Source organism: Globicephala melas, chromosome 8 (genome assembly GCF_963455315.2).
Source record: "Globicephala melas chromosome 8, mGloMel1.2, whole genome shotgun sequence".
Taxonomy (NCBI): domain Eukaryota; kingdom Metazoa; phylum Chordata; class Mammalia; order Artiodactyla; family Delphinidae; genus Globicephala; species Globicephala melas.
The window spans coordinates 77,328,197-77,344,730 of NC_083321.1; the positions used below are offsets into that span (position 1 = coordinate 77,328,197).

The window sequence follows — 16,534 nt, forward strand, 5'->3', positions numbered from 1 at the left end:
TCGAACCCGTGTCCCCTGCATTGGCAGGCAGATTCTTAACCACTGTGCCACCAGGGAAGTCCCTCCTCTTACCTTTTTAATGTGGTCTCTCTTCGTTTCTGTGGTGCAAGGGGGTGTTTCACCCTCACTCCTGCATTCCAGGATTTTCTCAGTGCATGAATAGTTATTAGCTGTGCTTCTGTTGCCATCTTGGTGAAGACAATCTGCATTTTTTTTTGTATGTATAACATACTTCAATAATTAGCTGAAACTTAAAAGGGTATTTTTTTCTGGACACATGTGATGTTTATTATATCTACACTCATACCATGGTTGACCCAAACAAGACACACATTCAAGCCTGAAGTTGCTGGGGGAGTAACTTTGCCCAGAGTGAAGCTGAAGTAATGATGGGGAGGAAGAATTGTGTACAAATATTGCTGTAAGAGTACCTTTTGTTATATAAATTTTCTGAAGACTGCACCTTTTCCCCTTGGTTACCTTATAATAACATATAAGTTATCCTTAGATATAGTTAAATTATTTCCAGTTGTAAAGGAAAAGAAGTGTTGAAAATACCACACTATACGTTAATGCATTTGCAGCTGATTTACATAAGGAATGGTAATTTTTAAATTTCTACCACGAATATACCTGTTTTTTTTTTAAATAAAGTTATTATTTATTTTATTTTATTTTTGGCTGCATTGGGTCTTCATTGCTGTGTGCAGGCTTTCTCTAGTTGTGGCAAATGGGGTCTACTCTTCATTGTGGTGCATGGGCTTCTCATTGCTGTGGCTTCTCTTGTTGCAGAGCACGGGCTCTAGGTGCACGGGCTTCAGTAGTTGTGGCATGTGGGCTCAGTAGTTGTGGCTTGGGGGCTCTAGAGTGCAGGCTCAGTAGTTGTGACACACGGGCTTAGTTGTTCCACCGGCATGTGGGATCTTCCCAGACCAGAGCATGAACCTGTGTCCCCTGTGTTGGCAGGCGGATTCTTAACCACTGTGCCACCAGGGAAGTCCTGAATATACCTGTTTTAAAAGTTCTACCCAGGGCTTCCCTGGTGGCGCAGTGGTTGAGAGTCCGCCTGCCGATGCAGGGGACACGGGTTCGTGCCCCGGTCCGGGAGGATCCCACGTGCCGCGGAGCGGCTGGGCCTGTGAGCTATGGCCGCTGAGCTTGCGCGTCCGGAGCCTGTGCTCCGCGACGGGAGAGGCCACAACAGTGAGAGGCCCGCGTACCGCAAAAAAAAAAAAAAAAGGAAAAAAAAAAAAAAAAAAGTTCTACCCAGAAGAACAAATAAGAGGCTTCAAATGAAAATCCTTTGAGCAGTGCCTCTCATACTCTGGTGTTCATCAGAATAACCTGATAGGATTGCTAAAACACTGCTGGGCTCCACCCCAGAGTTTGTGATTCAGTAAGTTTGGGATGGGACTCAAGAATTTGCACTTTTAACAAGTTTCCAGGTGATGTTCCTGCTGCTGCTGAACCAGGCAACCACACTTACAGTGTCAGATTAGCCCCCACGATCTGCCTTTTTACTTTGGGCATTTTCTATTTGTTAATTTCTCTTGAGTTTGATAAAATGAAGCAAAACCATATACTACTCTTAACAAAATTTTATTCTAAAAATAGATCTCAGTAACAATGAAATGCCAAAAGTTGGTCATTGTAATAAAAAGAAAAAAGTAACAGAAATTTGCTTTACATTTTTTTCTGAAAAATACAAAATTATCACTGTAATATACTGCCAGCTCTCATTATCTGTATTTGAATTATTCATTCTATGGATTATCCAAGGAAATTTTAAAATCATAGGTTGAATTCTACCTAATATTTAGACATACATCTGAATTGCTTTTATCTTCAAGTAAATACATTATCAAAGAATGCAAATAAAACTGAACATTTGCTGAAGTAAACATAATAAGGAAGATAAATTTACACTTAGGAAATGTGCTCCAAAGGGAAATACTGGTTTATATAGCTGTTTCCCTCAATTTCTGCAGATAACCAAAAAACAAAAACAAAACAACAAAGCAAAACCCCCCAACACCTGATTGCATTGAAGTACTGATATTTGAAAGTAACAAATTATACAACTTATATACAGAAAAAAGACATAACTAAAATATTTCGAACCTAAAGCACAGGAAACTTTAAAGGCAAATAATGACATTTAGTACTTAAAAAGTGGTTTTATATTTTTCAAAGTGCTAAGAAACAAGTATTCAAGAAAAGTTCAGTCCTGTCTACAAAGTTCTGACTGACTTAAAGTACTGAAATATCAAGAATGCAGGAGACAAATCAAATTTAGAAAGCCCCCATTACTATAAAACGTATCTTTAGTATATTTTGCAAAGAAATGAAGCAGTGTTTAAAAGACCAGTTATGGTTAAGTTAGTAACATACAACTTATCAGCCCACATCTCTTTTTTCAAACTAATGCAAACACATGTGTTTCATAATATTTCTTCCACATTCCATGTGTCACATCCATCCATCCTGTCATATCCATATTCTGGATAATTTTTATTATTCATTTTCATCACATCAATTGGCCATAATACACAGTGAGTAGAAATGATCCTTTTATATCAGAATTCTTGATTCTCTGCAAACCAAAAGCTGATCACAAAAGTTACATTTAATTCCTATTAAATGTATGTACATATTTTTTAGGACTTCTTAGCTCATTTTTGGACTGTCAGACATTGGTGTGATTTACTGTGACCATCTAAGATAGAAGAAACAATATCTTAGTACACAGTATGACTAAATACCTCTTTTGTCAAAACTTGACCCTGAGTTTTGAGTGCTGGAATATAAACTGTAAAGCTGAAAACACTCCAAAATATGCTGGCTGATAATGGTGTCCCTCAATATTGCGTGCTTCCTCTCCATTAACATGGTACATCTGAACGTGCCTCCCCTCGTCAGCACGGGAGGAAGAGGACCCAAATAAGGAAGCAGGAACTTTTCTGTCTTAAATACTCCGCAGGAATTTATTCCAAAGTACACTGGTGTCTTAGTATAAAAATGCTGTTTCCCCAAATCTTTGAGTAACATTGACAGTGCACAAAAATGCGGCATTCTCATCCTATAGGTTTAGTAGCCTGAGGGGAGCCCCACAATCCCTGGCCTGATAAACAGCATTCATCTATCGTTTGGACTAAAGAGAGTTCTAAATGTTGCTTTGGAAATCATATAAGAGTCTCTTTTTTTAAGGCTAGGTGTGTTTACATTACGTTAACCATTTCTAGATATTGAAAGCAGGTCTACATCTGTTAAAAATGTTCACTAAATATAAAATTAACAGCTGAACATGAAGTAAAGCAATTTCCAGTGGTGACAGTATTCTCACAGTAGCAAATAATCTAACTTATTATTTAACACTAATAACTAAGTCTTTAAAACATTATTATGTTAAACATTGCAATTTACTGAAATTACAGAGGAAAAAAAAGGCAATTACATCAACTGCCATTGAAAGCGCCAAAGAAGTTATTAAAAATACAGGCTCTCCAATGGCTCTCTAACAGGGATAAGCCCACATATTGTTTCTAGTTTTATTTGACTTTTTTTTTTTGGTGGGGGAGGGCATGCATTTTGTTTTTAAACCAAATAACTAAGCTTTAAACATATGAAATATGCTTTCTGAAGAGACATTTCAACTAAAATTATACTTAAGACTTGGCTTATTCATATAATTTCTGCTATGTGGCAATGGTAATTAGGATATATCCAGCTCTTAACAGCACTGAGGTTCTTTGTGTGACCAACAAAGACAGCAAAATCCTGAGTGCTGAGACAAGCTCCTTATTTGTATGAACACATGGCATCATACCCTTCACTGATGATGTTTTCCAATTACTGGCCCTATGTGACCAATGACACAAAAAAATGGGACAAGACTTGTCTTACTATATATTTTCTAACCATTGCATTAACTGTATGCTACATATGTTCATTAAAAAACCCAAATCAAACCCTTTTTACCTTTAGCAATCATGAGGAATCTTTACATATTTATATAATACATTGTATATTATATTCATGGCCTGTTTATGCTATTTTCAAGAAGAGAATACTGTTCTAAAGTAATAATAAATCAAAGTTAATTGACAGGGTTGTATCAATCTTCTTTGCATTGATCCTTGGAGTCCCTTAAATGATGGCATCATGTTCATCGCTGTAATACATCAAAAGTTAAAGTTACTTTATGTTTTGTATTTGTATCAAACTACTTATAGTTCATAATTTTAAGTAATAAATAAATTTCAGAATCAAAACTGTCATTGCTTTGTGTAAAGTTTCTTAAGAAAAAGAACCTGGTATACTGTATTGGTTAAGGATTCAAGCAGTGTATTCAGGTTGCGAAATGGACCTATGCTCAAATCTCTGCAGTGCCTGTGTGACTTTTCATCAATTAGCAATTATAACCCTCTTTAAAAAAGAAAACCACCAAAACAGCGATCATTTCTTGAGCATCTTCTATGTGCCAGGTGTTACGCTACAGACTTTACAACCATATCTCATTTAATCATCACAGTACCCCTAAGCAGAGAGAGGGCACTTTAAAAAAATATATATATATATATATAATGTTATTTATTTATTTAATCAATCAATTCCATTTCGCAGAAGATCAGAAGCTAAGCAAGCATGTGAACTCTTGTCTTGACCACTGTACACTGTACTACATCATTTATATAAACGTGGGTAGGCACCCTGCTAGTCAACAGTAGAACCAGAATCAGAATTAAGTCTGTCTGCCCCAAACCCCATCTCTTACCACTTCACTCCACTGTCTCTCCATGCAACTCTAAGAAACACAGGAGTTAACACTATAATCAGTGTTTTAATCAGTGTTATTATCCAATAAATGAAAACTAGAAATGCTAATAATTACTAGGTATAGAAGGTCTCAGGTTCCTTAATGGGACAAATATTAAGTCCTTACTTATGGAATGTCATTATTTATAACTTCAAAGAAACTACTGGCTTTAAAATGCACTCTTTAAAAAATGTAGCACTAAGAAAAACATGGCCTATTAAACTACAACACAATGCTTTCTCATCCCATAGACTGTAAGATACATCCATCTCAGAGGTGTTAAAATGTGGAAATACACAAAATCAAAAATGTGTACTTAGACTCAACTAAATATGGTGTTTTCACCATCTACTGGTTCTGATATGAATAAGACTCCTGTTAGAGTCACACTGCCTTCCTTACATGCCACACAGCTCTGTCCTTACAGTTACGGGGATTCTGGACTCTGATGTCCTCCACAGGGCATGCAGCATTATGTGGTCATGTATACGTGAGGAAAAAGTCCATAAAGCTAAAATTATATACTTTGTAGTTAAGGCACTTTAAAATGAAAACAACACATTTAAATTTAATTCCTTCAATATTTTATAGCCTCAAGTATATCAATAAATATTGATATTATAAAAAAGGAGTTGCATTAAATTTACTATAATCAAAATGTGCCTTCTGTTTAACTGGTGAAATTTACCAAGAAAACAGATGATAAGTATTTCTAGAAACACAGTGGTTTTAAAAAATATTTCAAATTTTAAAGCATTTTTAGAGTCAACTCTGTTTAGTCAGTTTCCTTCATGTATTTTTTTCTTTTATGGGTTGATCTAAAAGAGAAAAGAATGAATGTTTCTGAATGTGCTTTTAATCTGACAAAACACCACCTTGATGCGCTTTTAAAGTAAGTTCGATATGATGGATACTGTATGTGGAAGGTAACTTCTAATTTAAATATACTTTTTTTAAAGTCTGGTTTTCTTAGTTCAATGAAAAATTTGAGACATATTTTCATACTCTATTCTCCTCCTAAAAATTCATAATGTACATCAACATATCAAAGGCTTACAGTATTCTTATAGTAAAGTAACCTATTCTATTTTACTTTGCTCAATTAGTAGTTCCCAAGTGTTTCTGACATGGAAACCCTGTGTGAGACACATATGCATATGACAACTTAAACAAATCTTGGATAATGGTCATCTATTCTATTTATTTTATACATACATTAACAATCAAAAGAATGGATTTGCTCTTGTACATATAAGGCTCAAAAGAAAAAACCGAAAGGACTTTGTTGGAATAACAAAAATTGGGAGATTATACCTCCAAAAACCATCAGATCTTTAGAATGACATAGTTTGTTGTTGGGGACTTGTTGATAACGCTCACCTGAAAAGACAGTTTTGCTACAGATTAACTGATAATGTATATTATACTAACAACTCAGTATCAGGGAAAATGAGGCTGTCAGAAGAATTTCTTTATTTTCTTTGTCACAGAAAGCAAAAATCACGTTTTTATCAAGGATGTTATTTTAGTATGTCTTGTGTTTGTCAGTAACACTAGGTCAACAGCCTCAGGAGACCTGATAATGGTATTTCTTGCAATTAGAGGTATAAGCAAGTGAAAAGGACTAGCTAAACTTGGGTCTCTGGTAAAAAAAAAAAAAAAAGTATGACACTAATAAAATACAATCATTTTTATAGGTATATCCATTTGCATTTGCAAATAATTATAATCACAAGCTTGCACACAAACAATTTGCTTTGGGCATAGAGGATTAATGGGAATATAACTCATAAATCTATAAATTATTAATCCCTGAGATGAACACTCGCTCTACTCTGATATTTTGTCATGATATTTAAATACAGAATTAATAATAATAAAAAAGTCCTGGCCAATCAAAACTTACATGGTTCTATACCGAATGCCTCTTCTTGAATAATACATTTTGCATCCAATGTAAAGAAAAGATAAAACTCCCAGTGTTAATACAATACCACCAACAAAGCTGCCAGTATCAAATTTTGATCCTTTATTTTCCTTAGAAATAATAGTTGCTGTGACTAGAAGAAAACAAAAGGAAACAAAAAAATAAGGCTTTAGTGCTTTTTAAACATATTGTAATAAGCTAAAACATTCTGAATTTCTATGTAAGAATGCTGATCTGGGGAGAAGGGGGAATCATAAGCACATCAAGGTGCTCTCCAGATGATTCTGTGTCTAGTGACTGCCTGGTTCTAGTTTTCTTCACTTGATCCAACACATCCCTTAAATCCCCAGTGCCTACAACCCCAAGATCTTTAGGTGAGACTGGGCTTGGATGGTCTACCAAAACCTCAGAGGCAGCAAGATTTGGTTAATTCTTTTATGAATTTTCTTAAGAGTTCATGCCTTAAACAAAACAGGTCTGGGTAACAGCTGAAATCTTGAAACTGGATCCAATTTGAGTAAATGTTTCTAATTGAAATTTCTCCTTTTGAATAAATTGGGAATTTTAACTATTTTAATTTTATGGAGTCAAGAGCCCCTGAGACATTAAAGTTGATTTCAATACATAAATTGTAGTAATAAAAAAATAAACTATTTGGAATAGAAGTATATAAAAACACACAAAAGAAACCATGAAGTCTGCTATTTGTTATGATAAATGTAATCACTAGCTTTTAAACAGAACTTCAACTTTGGATAACTTAAAAGAGAATCTTAAGGTTTTTGAATTCATGGTTTCACAGGCATTATATTTTAAACAAATGCAAAAAAATAAAGAGTGCTGAGACTAATACTACATATGTGACTATACATAATACCATTAAAAAATATTTTTATGGCACAAATTAAAACCAAAGTTCTCCATGATTTAGGTTTAGAAATCATGGAGACTGAGCCTGCCTAATTCCTTTCTAGAATGAGGTTCAAAGAGTTAAAGGTATGACAAGTTTTCAAACCATGCAAAATAAAATCCCATGTTAGGATAAATTATTTATTTACGGATGGATCTCATACAGTCATGATTTGGCACGGTTAAGTTGGAAGCTAATTTTTTTAAAGGGACAAGATAGTTACTAAGTCAACTGACTCTTCCTGATCTCTACAACTAATTTATTTAGGAAATGAGAAATAATTGTCTAAATTTCTACATTTTTACAGAATGGAATGATGTAAATGTGGCATTTTAACAACTATTTTTTCAGCATAGGAAAAATAGGTCCATTTTTATACATACTTGTTACTGATGAAGAAACAGACGTCACCGAACTATTGTGGGTTGTGGTCATTGTGGATGTTGATATCTGGGATATATTTTGTGAAACACTTGTGATTTTGAGTGTAGACCTTAAGGTGGTGGAAGTCATATTTGTTGAGACCTCTGGTGTTATCATTTTAGATGTTGCTATGCGTTTTGAGGTGGTGGCTGTCCCGTTATTTGAGACTGAAGCAACTAGAATTGTTGATGGTTTTGCTGTTTTCAAGGTAGTGGCGGTCCCGTTATTTGAGACTGAGGCAGCTGCAGTTGTTGATGGTTTTGCTATGGGTTTTGAGGTGGTAGCTATCATCTTTGAGACTGGGGAAACTGGAGTTTTTGATGGTTTCACATTGAAGTTGGAAGATTCACTTGTATGGCTGAAAAGTACCTGTGGGGCTGCAAGAATATGAAGAAACATTAAAGCCAGAGCTATGACGTAGATAATTAACTCCCACTTCACTGACTTTCGTGGTCATACATAAAGAAAAAGGTCTAACAAACACAGCATCATGAAAGATACTTAGCTTATTAATACTTTGCACTACACAGCAAGAAGCCATAAAACGTATAGTAAAATATTCAACAGGAACCAAGCCTGGATTTACGTAAAGTAAGAAATTTTTGTGAACGTATGGGAAAAAAAGAAACAACCCAGAAGACTGAGTTCTTTCGATACAGGGACAGTGTCTTAACCATCTCTGTGTCTGAATATTCCATGCTTCATGTCACAAATATTAGTTGAATGGATTATGAAACCAATGGATATAAAAAGGGTTTTTAAAGTTTAAGGTTTCTCTGCCACATTCTTCCAAAAAGCTTTGAGGACAAACAGTAGCTGCATGCTTCTAACCCCCCAGTAGGATGTGAGCATGAGCGAGATACTCTTCCTAAGAGTAAAACCAGCTTCCCATGGTGCATTAGGAAGTGAAACAACATCACAGAACGTGGCTAGTTGGAAATCTCACACTCGTGATAATTTTCTGTCATTGGGAAGGTATTTCTAAAATTATTTCTGAAACCTTTAAAAATGCAAAAGCCGGGCTTCCCTGGTGGCGCAGTGGTTGAGAGTCCGCCTGCCGATGCAGGGGACACGGGTTCGTGCCCCGGTCCGGGAGGATCCCACATGCCGCGGAGCGGCTGTGCCCGTGAGCCATGGCCACTGAGCCTGCGCATCCGGAGCCTGTTGCTCCGCAATGGCAGAGGCCACAACAGTGAGAGGCCCGTGCACCGCAAAAAAAAAAAAAAAGCAAAAGCCAATTTTGTAAAGGAGAATCATTGGTGTTAATTTAAAATAAACAATTGGAAATAAATAAATAAGCGCTATGACCAAAAATAAATACTAAATATCTATATATGTACAAAATGCCCTATGACCAAAAGCAAACCTTTCTGTCTTAACAATATTCTTTCATACTCTATCTTCATTGTAACATCACAACCTAACTGATATTTACAACTAAAGATACTTTAGTTATTATAATTTAGTATATACTATTTAAGGAATGAAAAATCTCTTTGCCCTATTAATAGGATGTAATTTATTTCTGTGTTTGTTTCCTAGTCTCAAAGTTTACTTGCAGGTTTAGTGGTTTGTTATGTTGCCTATATACTCCCATTTTACTCTTTATGGCCAAGAACTAAAGTGGAAAGAATTACCCACCGGGCTTGCCTTCTCCTTTCCCCCAGTGACAGCAGCACAAGGCCTTCAGGTTCTCTGTACCACTGCTGCTGTCACATACCAAAAGTGATTACTTCATGCATTATCACCCTTTCACAATTATTCTGGACTTTTTTTTTCTTTTTTCTTTTCTTTTTTTGCGGTATGCAGGCCTCTCTCACTGTTGTGGCCTCTCCCGTGCGGAGCACAGGCTCCAGACGCGCAGGCTCAGCGGCCATGGCTCACGGGCCCAGCTGCTCCGCGGCATGTGGGATCTTCCCGGACCGGGGCATGAACCCGCATCCCCTGCCTTGGCAGGCAGACTCTCAACCACTGCGCCACCAGGGAAGCCCCTATTCTGGACTTTTTATTCAAAGAATTCAAATATTTATTTTCAATTTTACAGGCTGGTTTTAATAGTGCTTATCTGCCCATCTGCTTTTACTCTTTAAATTCCTATCACATTTTGTGAACTTTGGGTCTTTACTGTGTGACCTCTTCCACTGAGTATTACCTAATTTTTAAAAAAAGACCAAAGGAATCAGTACTTTTGTATTATATAGGTGAATAAATCATAATTATTCAAGTAGAATGCTATGAACTTGGACTAATCTTTTATTATTCAATTCTGAATGCTCTATAAACATATAATTTAGCGTTGAAATAATCACCTATTATTTTAATGTAGAGAATGAATTCTATTATAATGAAATTAAATACAGCAAAGAACCATCATTTATATAATATCTTTAGAACAGAATGATCTTTGCAGAGTAAAACAATGAACACAATTCTGCTTTTGGATTCCACACACACACACAGCCTACTCTCTTCTCCCTGCCATAATAAGATATTCTTCAGAGATACTGTATGAAGTAACATGGGCAAAAACAGGGAGCTGTAACAGGTTAGTTCTTCACTAAGAAAATCCAAATGTGTTACAGAAACCACTAAGTAGCTAAAATTTTCTATAAATTGACAAAACAGGCCAATAATTTTTATGTTAAGGTGTATTTCACGATGTTTAAATGGGATAACTGCAATGCAAGGATGCTCTCTTCAAGGTCAGAACTCACATTCCATGACTCAACCCCCTTGTCTGTAATATAAGTAAACGGTCATTTGTGCTCCTCTGCAAAAGAGAACATCCCACCACGGACATCTGGGTGTCTTCCTTCTCCCTTAACTGTTCAGCTACTGACCAGTGCCCTCCAGGGCGTGGTTCAGTGAGTACCTGCAGAGATGTCAGAAGAACAGAGCATCCATGCAGGGCTTGGAAAGGGTTTAGCCCTATCTGACTTTGCTGTTTTAGCCAGTCTCCCCCTGCCTCTGAGAAGCAGAAGTTGTAAAGGCGTGGAGGGTGGGTGACATGAGTGAAGGTGGTCAAAAGGTACAAACTTCTAGTTATAAAATAAATAAGTCATGGGGAGGTAATGTACAGCACATGGTGACTACAGTTAATACCACTATATTGTATATTTGAAAGTTTTTAAGAGAATAGATCTTGAAAGTTCTCATCGCAAGAAATAAAATTTTGTAACTAAATATGATGAAATAGGTGTTCTATGTTGTATACATTATTATATATTATGATAGATGTTACTTATTGTGATCATTTTGCAATATATAAATCATTATGTTGTACACCTAAAACTAATATAATGTTATACGTCAATTATATCTCAATCAAAAACAGTACAGAAACATCAAATCAAAACAAAACAAGTTATAAAGGCCCAAAGAGGGTACGTTACTGGAGAGTGTCAAGTGTGCTCTGTGTCCACCGCCACCTCTGCCCACGGAGGAAAAGAGGAGAACGCAGCCCCTCGCCTCAAACTAAGCCGAGGGAGTCACCTGAAGAGCAGGCCCAGTATCTCCTGGACCTGAAGCGACGAAGACTAAGATTTGACTCAAGCCTGAAAAGTAACTCTAAAGGCGAGAGGCTATGGCTGAGCTGTCTCTACCTGTCAGCAGAGTTTAAAAGGCTGCGCTGGGAGTAGACTCTTATTTCCACTGACAGCAAAGGTGCGTGTTTCCCAAGAACCAAACCAGGCCCCGTGAAACACAGCCAGCATGGGGCTGCCTTAAAAGATAGCCTCCCCAGAGAGTTCTGCGCAGAGGGATGAAGATAACCAGCAGAGAAGTGGAACACCGAAAGCTAGGGGCCAAGGGTGTGTAGTGAGGGGGTCAGCTGGAGGGGAGGCCCTACTGCATCAGGGGAGCTGAAGGGGGAAGCCCCAGCTGTAGGGTCTCCCCGGAATCTACCAAAGAGAACCACATCCGCCACCTAGGGGGCACCTTCGTCAGATGAGAACATCCCAGCTGGCTTTTCCCCTTAAGCCCCTTTAGGCCTGATCCTGGAAGGGTAAAAACCAGGAGAAGTGAGGGGGAGAAAGGCAGAGCAAGGAAGGAAGCCGACAGCGTCAAATTCCCCACTGTCGGTTCCAAACGTGAAGCAGGCCCAGGCTGGCAGAGGGAGAAATTCCAATCATTGTAGACTTTTATTTATTTTGGTATTATTCTGAAAACGAGAGACACCTTACTAAATACAACTGATTCAATAAACTGGACCTACGTACTATGGATAACACCTCAGCTAATGTAAGTGGAGCTGCGGGAAGGGGTGTATGTGGCACACAGTTGTTAACACTTATTTAGTGTTATGTGTCCCCCTAAAATTCATATGTTGAAGCCCTAACCCCCAGTAGTTTAGGATGTGACCTTTTTTGGAGACAGGGTCTTTACAGAGGATTATAATGAAGTTAAAATGAGATTATTAAGATGAGCCTTAAATACCTGGTGTCCTTATAAAATGGGAAATTTGGAGGCAGACAGACATACGGGAGGAACACCATGTGAAGATGAAGGCACAGATCACGGTGATGCTGCCAACAGGCCAAGGAAAGCCAAAGATTGCCAGCACAACACCAGAAACGAGGCGAAAGGCACAGGAAAGATCCTCTCTCAGGGGGCAGCAACCCTGTCGACAATCTGACGATACATCTCTGCTGTTTACACTACCTAGTTAGTGGTCCTTTGTGTGGCAGCCCTAGCAAACTAATGCACTCAGGACCACAGTTCTTTCACTGCTAACAAAACGTGTCTTCAGGCAGCTGTGCCACAGCACTCGCCAGTGGCTGTGCTGAGCTTGTTCCTTTCACAGATCCTTGCAACTAATCACTGTGAGATGAATTAAGTCATTCGGTACTTGTCAAACTACTCTCAAAACTTCTTAAATGAAACCTAAGATCACCTATAGATTTCAGAGCTATAAAAATATCTTGACCCTAATTCTTGGTTTCAACTAACATAATCACAGGAAAACAAAGTGAAGGGCTGTAGTGAGAGCACCCATGCACCCTCCGTCCCAGCAACTGCCATGTTCAGGCGCAAAAGGGACAAGACAGAGAAAGTACAAACGGGGATGAGTTGATGTTTTGTCACTGCTGAAAAAATACTCAAGACAGTCCAATCAGCACTCCGTTCCTGTTCTGTAATAAGAGAACTATCCCTGGAGCACAATTTTTCTATGACGGAATTCGCACTTCCATGTACTGAGCTCTTCTCTTTACCAAGTGCTAGTGATATTTTTCAGGCATGGTGGGAACGAGCTCAAGCTCTGGATCAGCTCAGCCACTTACTTGCTGGGTTACCTTAGACAAGTTACTTAACCTCTCTGAGATTCAGTCTCCTTCCTCATCTATAAAAAGGGATATCACAGGGGTTTGGGAGAAATAACTGACATAATTTGCATTGAGCACTTAGCACAGTGCCTCCTACGGAGGACCTGCTCAATGAATGGTTACTCTGTATCTCAGCATTTGTTTTACAGAATATACCTCTCCTACGGAGCTGCACTACACAGTTCCCTTATAGGAGGCTGAGTAGTAGTCAGTCAGATCTACTTCCATGATTATCACCACTGCCATTTGAATAACAGCACATCGAAGAGGATGCTCTTAAAGGTATTTTCAGTTCATTGATATAAATATCCAAGAAGAAAAAAGTGATGTTCCAGGCCTTTTTCTATTAACACCAGCCGGCCACCTTCTTATTACAGCAAGACCAAGGACACGATGAAGCAGCCTGTTTTTTCCTAGTACCAAGTAAAAGTACTCATCCTCTTCAAAGTCTGGATTTATTCCAAGTATCTTTGTATAACTGTGTTGTGTTGAAATAACTTTCTTTACTCCTATAACCTTGAGCCCCAAACTATCTAAGTGCCATTTTTGTCCTTTAACCTAAATATTTCAAAGTTAAGAGTGACAATTTGTTTTCTTTGGGGTATCAGATACACACTTAAACCAGAGTTGAAAATTCACATTCATTTTAAAAAAAAATCTCAGTTATTTTAAAACGGGATAGTAGTAGTTTTTCATTTCCTATTATAGCTGTCAAAAATACAGAGCTATTTAAGATCATGGATCATAAATTTCTGGTGCCACAGAGTCATTTTGAGGGTTCTATGATTCTAAGTACAGACTGCAGCTAGTACTAGTCTTGTGTGTGTCTCTTGGAATATTTTTAAACACTGAGAACCTCTTTCCCATAGATTTCCACGGATGGGGGTGGGGATGGTTTCATGATGATTCAAGCACATTTCATTTATTGTGCACTTTATTTCTATTACTACATTGTAATATATAATGAAATAATTATACAATTCACCATAATGCAGAATCTGTGGGAGCCCTGAGCTTGTTTTCATTTGCCACTCACTGATAGGGCTTTTTAAAATTTTATTTATTTTTTGGCTGCATTGGGTCCTCATTGCTGTGCGTGGGCTTTCTCTAGTTGCGGCAAGCGGGGGCTACTTTTCGTTGTGGTGTGCGGGTTTCTCATTGTGGTAGCCTCTCTTTGTTGCGGAGCACGGGCTCTAGGTGCGCGGGCTTCAGCAGTTGTGGTGCATGGGCTCAGTTGCTCCACGGCATGTGGGAACTTCCCAGACTAGGGATCAAACTCACGTCCCCTGCATTGGCAGGCAGATTCTTAACCACTGAACCACCAGGGAAGTCTGCTGATAAGGTTTTGATATGACTCTGCAAGCAAATGATTTATTATGATCTCTGTGCAGTCAAACCTCTCTGCTAATGATAATCTGTATCTGCAGCCACTCCCCAGCCAGATCATCAGGCATTAGAGTCTCATAAGGAGTGCGCAGCCTAGATCCCTCGCGTGCACAGTTCACAGTAGGGATCGAGCTCCTATGAGAATCGAATGCCACCGCTGACCTGACAGGAGGCGGAGCTCAGATGATAATGCAAGCAATGGGGAGCGGCTGTAAATACAGATGAAGCTTCCGTCACTCGCCCGCTGCTCACCTCCTGCTGTGCGGCCCAGTTCCTAACAGGCCACAGACTGATACTGGTCTGTGGCCTGGGGGTTGGGGACCCCTGCTATAGAGAATCTAAGTATCAGTGTAATCCCAGAAGTACTCATTATTTAGAAAGCAAAGGGGCCTTTCCTCATTGTACAAAGTCAGTAGATTCATTATGAAAATTCTCCTTGAATTCAAATTACCTGAGGACCAAAAATCCACAGAACTGAAAAATATAGATTAGAAAAAAAACTTTAAAAGTTATCTTTTAAAAAAATCAAGAAAAATCTAGATTTAAAGCAATCTAAGAGAAAATTGGGCTTTAAAAAATATATCATCATAAAGAGCTGTCCATTTTCTGAAAATCAAATATATTTTCCTAAACTTCTAAATTCAAAAATTAAAATTCCAAAAAGGAAAAAAAACCTCTCTCTATATATATGAACACAGAAAAATAACAACTGGGGTGTTTTAAATAAGTTATAGTACATCTGTAATAAATTCTGTTCCCACATTTTGTTACACTATCATCACTCTACCTAAATCTTTTAATATAAACTCTGGCAGGAGCTGAAAGAGGCATTTTCAGTCAAGGCAATTATCTGCCTTACGGACAGTGAGAACTAACAATTGTGACACAGTCCAGGTTTGTTTAAGGAAATTCATTCCGAAGGGCGATCCTGTGCATTCCCAGAGCTGTACAGAAAGCAGATGAGCAAGAGAGGGTCAGAAAAGAAACTTGGCTTTTCAAGGCAGTCAGAACCCAACTCAGCCAAGGCTGAGCTGGCCGGGGCTGTGTAGACAATATCCAGGCTTTGTTATGATATTGCCATAGGTCTTGCCCATTCTATTTCATTACCACAGACCCAGCCCACAATTTGTAACCCTAGCTAATTAAAAATAAATAAATAAATAAGGCAAGAATCACATTCACAAGGGCATCAGGCAAGCTGATATTATTTTTCCTCTGTTCCTGCTCCAAACCTTCCCAGCCTCTCATCCTGGCAATCTTCACTCTCCACAGAATAGAATTCACTCTATCTGCTATTCTTCCCCAACACATTCCAGTCAGCCTGGCTTCTCACTCCTCCCAGCACTGAGTATTATTGGGCTGGCCAAAAATTCATTCAGGTTTTCCCCTAAGACGTCACAGAAAAACTGGAATGAACTTTTTGGCCAACCCAATACCTACTCAGTGCCAAGAACAATGCTAGGAGGCTCTGCAGAAACAAGAAAGATGCGATCCTTCTCAGGTACTCCTTTATTTTTAACTTTATTTTATTATTTATCTTCTTATTTTGCATTTTTCTGGACTCTTAATTGTACTATCTTACCTTTTAAATGGAATTAGTTGGTTATTAATTGCAAGAACTACATCTTGCATTTTCATTTTACTCTACATAAGTGCCAGGCACAGTTTTGGAAGAACTCGATCACTTCTAGCATGTGCTCCACACTATGCAAGGAGGGAAGGCCAAAAGCTATCTCTTCACCATGATGACA

General features: G+C 38.1%; 1 protein-coding gene across 1 annotated transcript in view; it reads right to left on the minus strand.

The window, feature by feature from the left end:
* Window positions 1–1,595: 1,595 nt before the first annotated feature.
* TMEM123 (transmembrane protein 123) overlaps window positions 1,596–16,534 on the minus strand; it is a 72,456-nt gene continuing 57,517 nt past the window's right edge. Inside the window, exons 3-5 of the mRNA XM_060303969.2 lie at window positions 8,037–8,453; window positions 6,723–6,876; window positions 1,596–4,171 (exon numbers count right to left, since the gene is read on the minus strand). Coding sequence (XP_060159952.1) covers window positions 4,147–4,171; window positions 6,723–6,876; window positions 8,037–8,453 — 596 coding nt within the window. The 3' untranslated portion in view covers window positions 1,596–4,146. The remainder of the gene's footprint in view (window positions 4,172–6,722; window positions 6,877–8,036; window positions 8,454–16,534) is intronic.